Here is a 14,059-nt window from a genome sequence, read left to right as displayed (position 1 = left end):
ATTTGGTTTCAATTAATAATTTTAGTGTTAATGAATTACCAAAAGCAACAGTGTTGTTTTCCGGCATATAAAACATCAAATATAAACGAAGGGCATATTTATCCCTTATCAAGGGGGGTGGTTGGTGTCGGTATTGTATTTCTGTAGATTTTAATCTGGCAAGACTTAATCAAAACGCCCGCATAATCTTTTCTATTCCATTTTATTAGGTATCAGATACAAATACTGATATGACATTCAAAGGGCCGCATTTGGTGAAAGGAACATTTACGATGTTTGTCCTGAATGGACTCCTAAACTGCTGAACCGATTTTAAATTTTATTTGCTTAACAGGTACATTTATATCCTACATAAGTTATAGATAGAATTAAAAATTTCAGTTCGAACTGAAAGTATTTTATTAATAATAATTTATACTAGTATGGAGAAAAGACTAAAAATACAAAATCTTATGACCGTCGTCAGAGAAATCTATTATCTTGTTTGCTAGTTTTTTGTCAATTTTAAGTTTATTTCAAAATAATATTATTTTAGGGGTTTGGGAAATTTTTAAGGCGGTCCTGTGTATGTATAAGACTCGAGTGTGTGTGTATGTCCTTTGTGTTGTTGTCGAGTTAAAAGATTTCCTCCTCGACACGTGCACATAAGACAGACACGTGTCTAATAGATTAAGTCGTGATAAGGGATGATTTAACAAAAAAAAAACAGATTAATTGTAACATTTTAAAAATTTAAAACTACTGATGAGGATTGACGATAGAATAGATGAGAATAAGAATCAAGTATCGATTTTCATGAGAGATAAAAACACAGTATCTATAGATTTCTTTACTGCAGTCAATATTGAATCAAATATCGATTTTCACCCACACAGATACACACACACATACACACACACACACACATACCTTGGTTTTAATTGTTGGTCTTATTTTTAGTCGTCTTTTAGAGTTTTGGGAGTCTTTAGAGTCGTCTTTTAGAATATTGAGTCATTCTTTAATTTCTAAACAAATTTATCGAATATTCCATTAACTTTAGACGAACGGTTCAAAAGTTACAGGAGATACAGTGAGAAAATGTACCAATTTGCATGTGGTGATTGTGACGTACTATATATAGTACAGCGGGTCAAATTGACCCTTGGTGACGTCATAGGGTAAAAATGCGTGTGGGGTATCAAATGAAAGGTCTCGACGAACGCTTTACAGAAATCGTACTTATGGAACCTGAAAGCCAATAGTGTTCGGTACCTTACGAGGATTCTTAAATGTAATTTAAAGTTCTAAATTTTTGCGATGTTAGAATATACCGCATTGTTATAGGGCATAATATTAGACAGTATTTTAGATTATTTATTTTTAAACATATTCACCAAATATTTTATTAACTTTAGACGCACGGTTCAAAAGTTACAGGAGCTGAAGTAGACAAATGCACCAATTCGCGAGACATTTACAGGTTGAGATTGTCTCGTACTATATATAGTACAGCGGGTCAAAAAGACCCTTGATGACGTCATAGGGTAAAAATGCATGTGGGGTATCAAATGGGAGTCTTTCGAGTGGTCCTTTAGATCCTTGGGAGTCTTTTGAGTAGTTCAGTATTTAGTTTTGAAACCTCGAGAAAACATAAAATCAGCAAATCAGATTTTTTGACAAAAACATAATTTTTTCCTTGGCGAAGTTAAAGAAAAAGTCTTCGTCTTACCAATTTTTCAATTACCATTTAGTATCAATTTAACTAAACCTGAAAGTTCATTGAACTGTATCGTATCCCATCAGGTCGACATCGTGTCCTGTGTATGGATGATGTGCGAATAAAACTATTCTATTAGGGGGAGCGAGTAGGCCGACTTGATCTAAATGTGTCTTTGTAAAGGCAGTAGGGGATGAATGAATCATCATCATCGGAGAAACAACGTGCGTACGATACGGCGATGTCATATTATGCGGGCGGTGGTGGCCGTTTGAATATGACTGACTCTGTGTGTGAATTTATAATTAGAGAATTTAAATTGAAATTGAGAATAGTTGTGAATAATGTTTTGCATATTGGCGAATTGGATAACTGCCAAATAATAAAAAGCGTTTTACAAATTTTTGTCGTTACTGGTGATACCTGAATCGCTTGACATGAGAATTGACAAATATATGTTTGTATTCATAACAGTCAAAAGTTGGTCTATCGTTTTTGAGTTATTTTTTTTCTAACTTACATTTGATAGTCTGTTATTTTTTTCAAGATAGCAATCTAACAGTCAACCACCCATATTACTATGCACTGTACATCAAATACTTATTTTTAACTAAATGTATACGGTATATGTGATGCAGCATAAAACTATAAATCTAATTCAAGTGGAAATTTGATATCATACTGCTTGATATCGAGCTGGTCAAGTTTGTAATCAAACCAAAGACTATTGTGTTTAATTATTGGTTTCGCTCGATTAGAGCATTTTGTTGGCAAATTACAACTAAAAATTTGTATTTTAATAAGGAAAGCTTAATAAAGGAAAGCTAAAGGGAAAGGTTGCAGAATCCTTTCTAAGGTTCTAGAGTATAATATTAGTCAAGTGCTCGTCGAGGCCTTTCGAAAAATACCCCACATGCGTTTTTACTATATGAGAATTTTTTGACCCACTGTACTGGATATAGTACGAAGCAATTCGAATCAATGTCGACTTAACTCGCTTTTGCATTTATTTCTTAAATCATTTGGCGAATATATTCAAAACCCAATTATTTGAAACATTGTCGAATATTATAATTTACTGCATCAACTGGGTATGCTTTAATACTGCGAAATATTTGGAAAATTGAGTTAAATTTAAGAAAAATAAATCGTACGGAACCTTATTGGTTTTTAAGGTCTTTTATCCCTATATAAGGCCGTTTATTTAATTATGATATTTGTAAAGTATTCGTCGAGACCTTCCATTTAATACCCCACATGCTTTTTCACTATATTGAAACATTTTGACCCACTGCACTGTATATAGCAACAGTAACAGTACAAATCGGCAATGACTTGTGCATTCATTTATTGAATCTTTCATAACTTTTAAGCGATTAGAATAATCAAAGTGATGTTTTCGGCAGATTTATGAAAAATTAAATAAATATCCAATGTTGTCGAATATCGTAATTCCCTACAGCAACTAGATATATAATATAATACTTTAACCCGAATAAGGAATACTCGGTGTTCATGGCGTAATTTTTTTTATCCAAATAAGTTTTTTTTGCTGATCTAGTCCCTAGTCGCGCCTAAAGAAGTTTTACTTAAAAAATCAGGAAATACTATTCAAAAATGATAAAAATAAATCAAAACTACAAGTTTGCCTTCTAACCCTTAGTGACCCTTAAACTAAATAACGAGATAGTGATTCAGAAAAAAACTCTACTGACGAGAAAATTAAATAACTAGATAGTCTATTAGAAAAGGACTCTGCTGACAAGCTAGACTTGAGAAATAAATAAGCAAATTAATTCTCAATCTAGAAACCAATTAATTTGTAACCTGGAACATAAAAATGTGAACTAATATGCTGCATATATCAGAAAAGGACTCTACTGGCGAATACATTAATTTGCCAAAAAAATACTCTACTGACGTGAAAATGAATTAGAAGATAAAATATTATATAATGCATTAGCGACATTCAAATAATTTAGCAATTCAAAAAACCAAAAAGAAACTGTACCAACGAGCTAATTATTAACTAGGGGTAAGTTATAGTAATCCCAAATAAATCGAAAATGAAAATTTGTATATATCTTTACGTTTCAAAGGTTTCTGAACATTTTGACATATCTAAGAAAAAATAGATATTGGGCTTTGTTTGCTAGTGTAGTAGTTTTCAATTGTGTTGATTTTGGAACAAAGTGTTGAATATTTTCCCGTACCTACAACTTTTTTAGAACTTGCTGAATGATGACACGCATACAGTGTCGAAACGTCATTTGATATAGCAAAACTTGAACTTCTCACTTTCTGAAATACATCTCAACTATAGAGACAACTTCCTTCTAATAGACAGAACAATTGTTGGACAATATCCTTATATAATTATAGACAGCTTGTAATTCAAATACAAATGAAATATATACCGATACACATAAATACATTTGTATATATTTGTATTATATTATAAGTGCGAGCGTGTCACGGCATAAATAATAAATCATGCGAGTGAAAATAAAACCTCACCCTCTTATAACGCGGTGGAATTATTATTACGTTCGCAGGAGTTATTCAGTTTCGTTGTCAATAGATTATGCGGGTAGCAATGGCGGGGTCACCAAACACTAGTAACGCTCACCCTATCGCTATCCCTTTCACTCTCCTACATTAACTTACTCTATCTCTCTCTCACTCTGTCACTTACTTACTTACCGACTTACTTGCTATCTCGCTCATTCATGCACTACTCCGTATCTTTTATCTCGCTCATTACTACGATGACAATGAGTTGTAGTAACAAACGCACCGGTCAGTATTAATGGAGACGACATATATGTATAATAATATTTATAACCGATTTTGAATGAGTCATTCGATTTTGAAAGCATTGAATGAATGATGAATTGGAATTTTGGAATTGATAGGTTATGTAATAAGTGATATGGTACATCGGGGATTTTCGTGATTCCGTGGTCAGAGCTTTGGTCTTGCATTGACCGCGTATAAATCTGGTATCAAGTAGTTGTTTTGCTGAATGCAAATACGAGAATACGAAAATTATTGTAATTTTTGTCTTGTATTTTTTTGAACAGCATTTGTGTCTTTTTTGTCATTTGAGCCTTTATTTTTCCGTGTTATTCGAGCCTTATTAACTTCCCGTAGGGCATAGTTATCGCAAAAAATCGAAAATGAAATTTTTTATATATCTTTACGTTTCAAAGCCTTCTGAACATTTCGGCATACCTTGGAAAAAATGGAAAAAATGGAAAAATTTTTCGTCGACGATTTCGGGAACACGTATTAAGCGATTTGAATAATTTAAAACACATTCGATTCGTATTGATGAGAGGACGTGCTGATTAGTTTTTGGCGAAGGCATGTCTAGCCGTTCCGAAGATATGGGGCAAAAAGTGCCAAAAACGGTAACTCAGTTTTTAAGAGAACGGAGCGTTTGATTTGAATAATTCAAAAAAAATTTACTTGTATTAACAAGATGAAGAACTGATCAAATTTTCATGAAGGCAGGTCTAGCGGTTTTGGAGATCTAGTGAAAAAAGTAAAAAAAAATGCCATTTGGCGGTCAAAAATGATCATTAGACATGCACATCAAATTATCAGATATTTTATAGAGATCTTAACAATATGTATCAATTTTGTTTACATTGCTATGGGTTCCGTACCAAAGCTTATCCGTTAGACGGCGACGCGGCGCTTACGCGCTTCGATGTTTCCTCTCTAAGCAGTACGAATGCTTTGAAAAAAAGTTTAGATTTTCCAAAATATTTCAAAATACACTTTTCTTCAAAAAGTCTTTTTTTCAAAAAAAGTAAATTTTTGTCAAAAATTTATAGTTTCTCAAAAATCTAATTTTTCAGAGTAATTTTTTTTCAAAAATGTTAACCTTTAAAAAAAATTTTCTTTGGTACGAGAAGTTCCAGCAATCTGCCTTAAGGCACGATGTCATGCACCCCACTAGTTCGTTTTTCTTTTAAGTATTTTCTGTCTTTCAAGTATCATGAGTATTTATTAGTTAAGACTTACTAGTTTTTTGAGTGTTATTAGTCTTAAGAGTCCTATGAGCATTTTTTGAGTCTTTAGATCTTGAGTTTTTTGGGTCTTTTCATAGTATCTTTCGAGCCTTGTATTAAGTCTTTTAGTTGTTTTGGCATTACCTATCTTGTTTACCGACGATTTCCTATAAATACATTTCCGATAAATTTAACAAGATACAAACTATCGAACTGTTTCTTTTCATTTAATAAAAATAACGGACAATCAAGAAAACATCATCGAGATAATAATAATTTGTACATTATTATAAAAACTTTTATACCAGTCTATGCATATAAATGTTTACCATAGTAACTTGAACTTTTATTCAAATCAATCAAACGTCTTTGTGAAATTAATAAAATAAAATTAAAAATAAAACAAGGGACAGAAATATCACTTTGAGAACATTTTTCATAATTACAAAAATGAAATAATGATTTATCTCAATTACTGGACCTTCCATTGATATATTTATATGCCCACTTTTTACAGTTTTTGGTCATGATGTTATTGCAACTTTTATCAAGATCGGTTTAACCATTTCTTTGTTCTTATTAAAACCATCAAACAACAAAAAAAAACAACTCTGAATACATTTCACAAGCAAACCAGAAGCGTCAGCCAAAAAAAACTACTACTCGATTTCCTCAATTTCTGGACCTGCCTTCAACTAGGATATATTTTTACTGCCCTTTTCCCTTAATTCCTGGTAATAAATTGTGTATCTTTCCAGTAATTAGTTTGTTGTGCGAGTTATAGATAAAAATTATGACCCGAGAGAGGATTTTATAGTCTCCTCAGAACATTGTAGGTCTTTATTTTAGTGTGTATGTATGTTTGTGTGTATGTACGGATGTAATATTTTGATATAGTAAACTTTTAATCTTTAGTTTGCCGTAGTAATAAATAAAATTTAATGCTCTTGTGAGAAATTGCATTTGCCGAGTATGAAATATTACATTTTTGTATATAAAGATATATATATATATATATATATATATATATATATATAATTTAAAATATAATACAAAATTATCTTTTCTCCTAATCCTATTTTTTACTCTCATCTAATTCCTAATTCAATTTCGGCGACATTTATTTATTTTACAAGGGAAATAAGATTTGTAAATTTCTTTCACGGGGGATTATCTTACTTATCACAATAAGGGCGGATGTAAAATAATCTTTAAAATTATCTTATTAGCATTCGGGATAATGTGAAATGTTATTTGATGTAAAAATTATGTAAACGGAGACATTATTTTTAGGCACATGTCTGATGGCAAGTATAAAAAAAATTATAAATGTACAAAATTGTACTTCAGCTTTAGAACAAAATTTAATTTGTACTTGGAAATCCTATTGAGACATCTATTAAGTATTAATGTTTTCTTTTTATTAATATTATTGGTTTTGAGTGTTTAGATTTATTTTAATTTTATCACTCTTTATTTATTTTGGTTCAAAAATTTTAATTCACATACAACTTGTTATTTAACAATAATTACCTAATTATTTTATTATTTATAGTGGCATCAAGCAAGAATTTTATTCTTGACATAAACTTGCAGATAAAACATGTCTAATTCTGAAATGTTAGTTATTACATATGGTTAGATAAATATTGCAAAAAATATGCAAAGTAATTTGTATACTGTGAAAAACTAAAGGGTATGGGACCCTATTAATTTTTAAGATCCATAAGTATGATATTTGAAAAGTACTCGTAGAGACCTTTCATTTGATACCCAACATGCATTTTTACCCTGTGATGTCATCACGGGTCCTTTTGACCCGCTGTACTATATATAGTGCGGCACAATCACTACATGTAATTGCCTCGCAAATATTGGTGCATTTATTTGATGTAAGTTTTGTAACTTTTGAAGCGTTTGTTCAAAATAAATGAAATATTCAAGGAATTTGTTCAAAAACAAATTGTCTATAATGTTTTCTAATATGCAAAGTCCATACAGCAACTCGGTGTACGTAAAAATCGTTATCAAACATAGATATTTAATCCCAGTGCACTTAATTATTATATCGTTTGTACATCATAAACCATTCGATTGATCTAATTATAGAGTAATATAAAGTCATTAAAAATTACATAACCTGCAAGTTTTCTGAAAAACAAATGTATTTGCTTTATGAAAATTACCGAAAAAAAGAATTATTATTTTAAATATACGGATAAATGATAGGGTCTGAAACCCTGTTGTTTTTTAAGATCCTCAAGTTTGATATTTGAAAAGTGCTCGTCGAGACCTTTCATTTGATACCCCACATGCATTTTTACCATATGACGTCATCAAGGGTCCTTTTGACCCGCCGTCCTATATATAGTGCGGCACAAGCACTACATGTAATTGCCTCGCAAATATTGGTGCATTTATTTGATGTAAGTCTTGTAACTTTTGAAGCGTTTGTTCAAAATAAATGAAATATTCAAGGAATTTGTCGTGAAGTTAAATTGTCTATAATGTTTTCTAACACAACAAAATCATACAGAAACTCTATATACGTGAAAATCGTTATCAACGATAGATATTTAATCCGAGTGTATTTATTGATTATAAATATCAAACCATTCGGTTAGTATAATTGTCGTGTAAGACAAAATAGTTCAAAAATAAATAGTGTATAATGTCTTATACTAGTAAAATAAATCTTGCCAGTCATAATTAAAATTACAATTTTCGGCGTTTCCTAAAATATTTGCACTTTAATTTACCTCCGTCTGTTTTATTCGCGTGACTTCTAATTTTGCTAAATGAACTTGCTGCGCCGCCCTTGATTAATTATATTTAAACCCAACAAAAAAATAAATAAAACAGACTTATGTTTTTTATCATAAAAACAGTAGTTTATAAATCAGAAAATGTTTTTCTCTGTGTTTTTTCGCAATTATCAAAATGAAAATCTTGACTAAGCATTCATTCAACTCACTCACCTGATGGCGAATGTTATTATAATTAATCATTTCGATGGACGAAGAAAAATAGTTTTGGACAAAAATGCAGACGAATGGCGGAAAGTGCATTCAACTTTTTACATATTATAATAGACACACACGTGGAAATATAAATGTGAATATATTTATACATACATATGGATAAACTTATAATCGGTTCAGTAGTTTAGAAGTCTTTTCGGGACAAAGATCGTGAATGCACTTCATATATAATAGTTACTAATTATTATGATTTTCAAATTTCTAAACTATTTTTTTCCCACAAAAATGATTTATTGAGCTTTTCTTCTCCAGGAATTCTTTATAACAAAGAAAAGACTTTTAGTTTACATTTATACAATTATTTAAAATTTAATTAATTCAAAATTGTTATATAGTTTACATAAAATAAGATATTTCAAAGTTTTGAAACTCCATTTCTTAAACTTTCAAGAATAAAAAAAATATAAAAATTAAAAAATCAATTTTGTTACAAAAATATTTCAAATTTTCAATTAGATAAATAAAGTTATAATTTAATATAGATGTGATTTTTTATTTTTCAATCATATTTTTTTTAAATCAAAATTCAGCACTTTGTTATTTATCATATTTTTTATCTTTGCTTATTATAAAGAATTACTAATACTTTATTATGATATACACATTTGTATAGTACATACAAAATTTGCATTTTAATTGTAACTAATTTTTAATAATTAAAAAGTACCTTTTTTATCGAGATGACTTTGGCTCAGTGAAAAGAACCTTCATCTTGCAACTACATATTTTTATTCTTGCTTCAGACAGCTTGATATCATGCAGTAACCATTTGTGTTTTCAAATTTTAGTAGCCATTTGTGTTTTAAAATTTTAGATTGATGTCACTACTGCTTGACATCAGATTGTCCGAGGCTGTTATTTCTGATTCGAGCCTCTCGTTTAGAAGAGCTTTTTAAAATTGAATGCAGTTTTCAGACAGTTGGAAAAGTAATCCATTTCGAGTGTTTTTCTGTATTTCTTTTTATTATAATAGAGAGAGAATGAAAAATAGGAAGATAATTAAATTCTTCCACATATTCGTATAATAAGATCATTCATCATAACTGTTGAGGTTTTTTGTCTGTCTTTTTTTAAATGAAGATAAAAGTTTGTATTCCAATTTAAGGGAATGCATTTCGATTTAATTTGTATATATGTATATATGTATATATATACATATATACATATGTATATATATATATATATATATATATATTATATTTAATAATGGAATCCAAACACACTTTGCTGTGGTTTATTATTTACAAACCAAAATTTTAACTTCGATACCAATATTATATTAATTAAACAAACTTTTTAAACATATGTGTATACTACTATTAAATTTTAACCTGTCAAAGATAAAAAGTGAATAATATAACAAATAATTAAAATTTTTATTCCTGACAAAAAAGCATCCGATTTGATTTCCATGAAACATCATTTTTAATTACATATTCTCCCGAAAATGATAATTTTGGCAATAATTCTAATTTGGTAATTTTATGTTTTGTTGACTTCCATTTACTAATATACATTACCTTAATTGTCAGCTTTTAAAGTCGTTCTAAATCGTTTGTCAATTATTAGAAAAACTGTGTTGTGTGTGAACGGTTGCACAGATTTCAAAAATTTCAAATTTGATGGGACTCTATAAAGGGTTAGGTCTTCTATCGGTTAATTGAATTTGGTTTTGCTTTTTTTTAATAATTAGCTAATGAGTGCAAAATGTTTTTTCAACGTGTTCGCCAAAAAACCTTTTGAATGATTCGAAACTTTGAAATATTTGATTCGGGGATAGTTTTTATTATAAATCGACCTCTGTTTGTTTTTTCATAATCACTTCTGCTGTACCGATATTAATACAGCTTGACATCAGATAGTTCGAGTCTGGAATTTTTTTGAAATATTTTTCGCCACGTTAAGGTTTATAGAAATATAAAAATAATTATAGCTGTCCAAAGTATAGTTTAATCACAAAAGTTCATAAGGATTGAAATAATGTTTCGAGCTCTTAGGACATACACTTTGTATGTTCTAATACTTAAAGACTCTATGAAGTCAGTAGAGTCCTTTTTTGTTATAAGTCTAAAGTTTGCAAGTCAGTAGAAACCTTTTTTGTTTCAAACCTATATAAAATTTGCTCTTCAGTAGAGGCATTTTTTTATTCAAGTCTGGAGCTCGCTTGTTAGTAGAATTCATTTTTTCAAATCTGAAGTTTACTTCTCTGTAGAGTCCCTTTCATTTTCTGTCGTTTTGAATCGATTATATTTATTTTTTAGTATGCGTATTTTATATTTCTTTTAGTGCATTGCATTTTTCATTGTCCAGTGGTCTATTTATATATTGAACTTCAAATGACAGGCCAGGAAAGGAGTGAATCGCCTCGCCCTTGTATGTGAATTTTAACACCTGTTCACACGTCGAGCGTTACCTGTGCGAATATTATATAAGCATCAGGGAACAAACGCATAGTGCATTGCAACTTTCTGATTTCCATTGTGCGACGTTTAATTCCTCTTTGATATAATTATTAAACAGGATCGAACTCTATGAAATATTTAGTAACATTTCCTGTATAACACATTCTTGCGATTTTTTGACCGGAGGTATTTTGATTTTGATTTTGATTCAAAAAAACAAATGATACTAGAGCTTTATCTTTAAAAGTTGGTCTATAAGTTCTGACTGATTCCTACTAAATGAACTGAGAAAAAGTGTTGAATTGCGTGCAACAAATGCCAAATTACTTTAAATGCCCAACAATGTAAATAAAATAACTTTTTCATTTAACTTATAAAATTATTCTAACGCCTTATTTACAAAAAAATATTATGCGACTGATAATAAATATTAACAAAAAAAATAATTTAACTATAATAGCAATAATAATGATAACGATTTTTAACACCATTGTTCGCCTCTGTCCAATTTGCGAGTAAATACCTTTGGAATATGTTAAGGGCCTTTCGACACGCGATAATTTGTCTTTTGAATTCCGAACAAAGACTTTTCTATCTATTCTTCTGTCTATTCAGTTTATTATGTCTATTTGTACCTTCTGTTGGAATATTAAATATTCGTACAGAGTAGCAAAGTCATTATTATTGTTTGCGCATTATTATATAAAAGAAACCAATGTAAAATTGAGTTGTGGTAAATTATTTACACATATGCCATACTTGATACTACTTGCCTCAAGACAATACATCTAGTTAAATTTAGAGCTTTGTTGTAAAGTAAGTTTTTTTTATTTCTTTTTAATTTTATAATCTGTCTTAAAAATAAATAAATAGACATTCAGTAATTTTGATCCGTTATATATGTTTTAACCACTAATTCTAAAAGGTTACTCAGTAGTGAATCTTTTCATTCAACGTTAAATCGATGACTTTGCAACTATAACAAAATATATTATCTTTCAGGTAACTTATATCATTTAGATACACAAATTTTCGAACTGATGCTCTAATATTTCTTTTCATGTAAATGATAAAAAATAAGGTATAAAAATTTAAAAATTTAAAAAATTTAAAATTTTATGAATATTTTTTTTTTAAAAACTACAAATGGTGAAATACAAATTTGTAGATTATCTTATTAGCTTTTGTTTGATTTATAACAATATATATATTATTTATATCAATTTACTAAACTACATCGTTAAATACAAAAAAGTGTCTGATTAGAACAGCAACTTGCCTCAAGGAAAATCTCGAACACTATTTTGCATGTGACATATCATTGAAAAGGGCTTGATGAGAGGATTGCGAATTTCGTATTTGTTTTTGTTTAAACTATATCGACCAAGAGTTTATGCTGAGAATGTTACTGTATTAAGTATAATGTGCAACTTGCCAATAGGCAAAACGCGAAGAAAATTCTGCATGCGATATATCAATGAAAATGGCTCGAAGAGAGGAATACAAAGTTAATATTCGTTTTTATTAATACAATAAATTATTGGAAAAAAAAATCTGTCTTGTAGTAATAGTAATCTGTCTTGTAATAAAATTTTGTGTCATTCGATTCAGAATGGCTTGAAACGTCGAGAAAACATAAAATTAGCGAATCGGATTTTTTGATAAAAACTTGCATATCGATTATAAGTTTGAATAAATATTTAATATTACCAATAATAATAAACAACCAATGCACTCATTGCAAATGCTACTTTAAGACAAAGGTCATGATAAAAACAGAAATGCTATCAGTTCATGTTTTCTCTAAATTAGTGTTTAATAAAACGCATAAGTGTATGTATCAAAATGAGAAATAAAATCATATATTTTATTTTCAGTAAGTACATTATATATTAGAGTATGAACTGTACTTTTATTTAAATCAATACAATAATTATTTTTAGTACTAGTAGTGCTTGTGCCAAACCGCCTAGACTTTGTGCAAACACACCCTGTGCAAGAATTAGATAACAAATCTCCAGAAAACATATCACAACCACCAAGTGAAGCAAAGGAACCAAACATTATTCTAAAAGAACCATTATTCAAAGTTAATTTACTTTTGAAGAATTATGATAAGTTTGCCAATAGGCCGAAAAGATTCGTATCTGCCGGATTTATGAATATGGGCATATATATGGGCATGTATTTGGGTGATGATTTTAAACCATTTCCTGTTCACGAGGCTTTAGCAAGTAAACGGGCAAAACAAATGTTAGGCACTATGATTGGAGGTGCAATAGCTGGCGGTACTGGAGGTCCCATCGGAATCGCATTAGGCGCCGCCGGAGGTGCCGTCGGTTATGGAATTAGTGACATGGCTTCAAAATAAGCAAATTGCTAGAACTTCCCTACCAGTAATAAATATTCTAGCAAAAAAATATCAATGAATATTGAACATTGATTATAACAATTGTTTTAAACATTTTCAAATAGATAATTATAATCGTTATATATTCTAACGTTCATGAAATATACAGTAAGTATCATATGGCTAAAAACATTGAGAAAGTTTACATTAGCAGGATGTGCCGAATAAATCCATCTGAGGATATATTTCTTACGATTAGAATAGCGCATTTGTAATATGTACTAATTTTCAAATCAAACTGAAATTTTTGAAATATAAAACTTTTTATATTTTTTAAAATTTTGAATTTTTTTTTTCAGTTTTTCAATTCGGAGTTTTTTGCTTGAATAAGTAAACTTTAAAAATTAAAAATCTTGATACACACATACATCAATTTTTTTAAGGTATGCCGAAATTTCCGGAAACCTCAGATATATAAAAACTTATATTTTTTTTGCGATTAAGCTATAACTTTTCCTTTAGGAAGTGAATATTAACACTTTTTACTATTA

At 29.5% G+C, this 14,059-nt stretch overlaps 1 protein-coding gene across 1 annotated transcript; it reads left to right on the top strand.

Moving 5' to 3' along the window:
• The first annotated feature begins 12,984 nt into the window (after nucleotides 1-12,984).
• LOC113378285 lies at nucleotides 12,985-13,529 on the top strand. Its single transcript, XM_026618811.1, has 2 exons — nucleotides 12,985-13,034; nucleotides 13,102-13,529. The coding sequence occupies exons 1-2, from the start codon at nucleotides 13,004-13,006 to the stop codon at nucleotides 13,527-13,529; spliced, it is 459 nt and encodes a 152-aa protein (XP_026474596.1). The 5' UTR covers nucleotides 12,985-13,003.
• Nucleotides 13,530-14,059: the final 530 nt, after the last annotated feature.

This window comes from Ctenocephalides felis, unplaced genomic scaffold (assembly GCF_003426905.1).
Source record: "Ctenocephalides felis isolate EL2017-DRISC unplaced genomic scaffold, ASM342690v1 CF-g0.4_SCAFFOLD_01886, whole genome shotgun sequence".
In the NCBI taxonomy this organism is placed as follows: domain Eukaryota; kingdom Metazoa; phylum Arthropoda; class Insecta; order Siphonaptera; family Pulicidae; genus Ctenocephalides; species Ctenocephalides felis.
The sequence above is the reverse complement of the archived record's forward strand: the minus strand, read 5'-3'. Positions and strand labels throughout refer to the sequence as shown.

Excerpts from the sequence above, each read along its gene's own strand:
- LOC113378285 (XM_026618811.1), top strand. The coding sequence starts at position 13,004 with ATGAGAAATAAAATCATATATTTTATTTTCA. Across the intron at positions 13,035-13,101 it reads AATCATATATTTTATTTTCA|TACTAGTAGTGCTTGTGCCA; the intron begins GTAAGTACATTA and ends AATTATTTTTAG.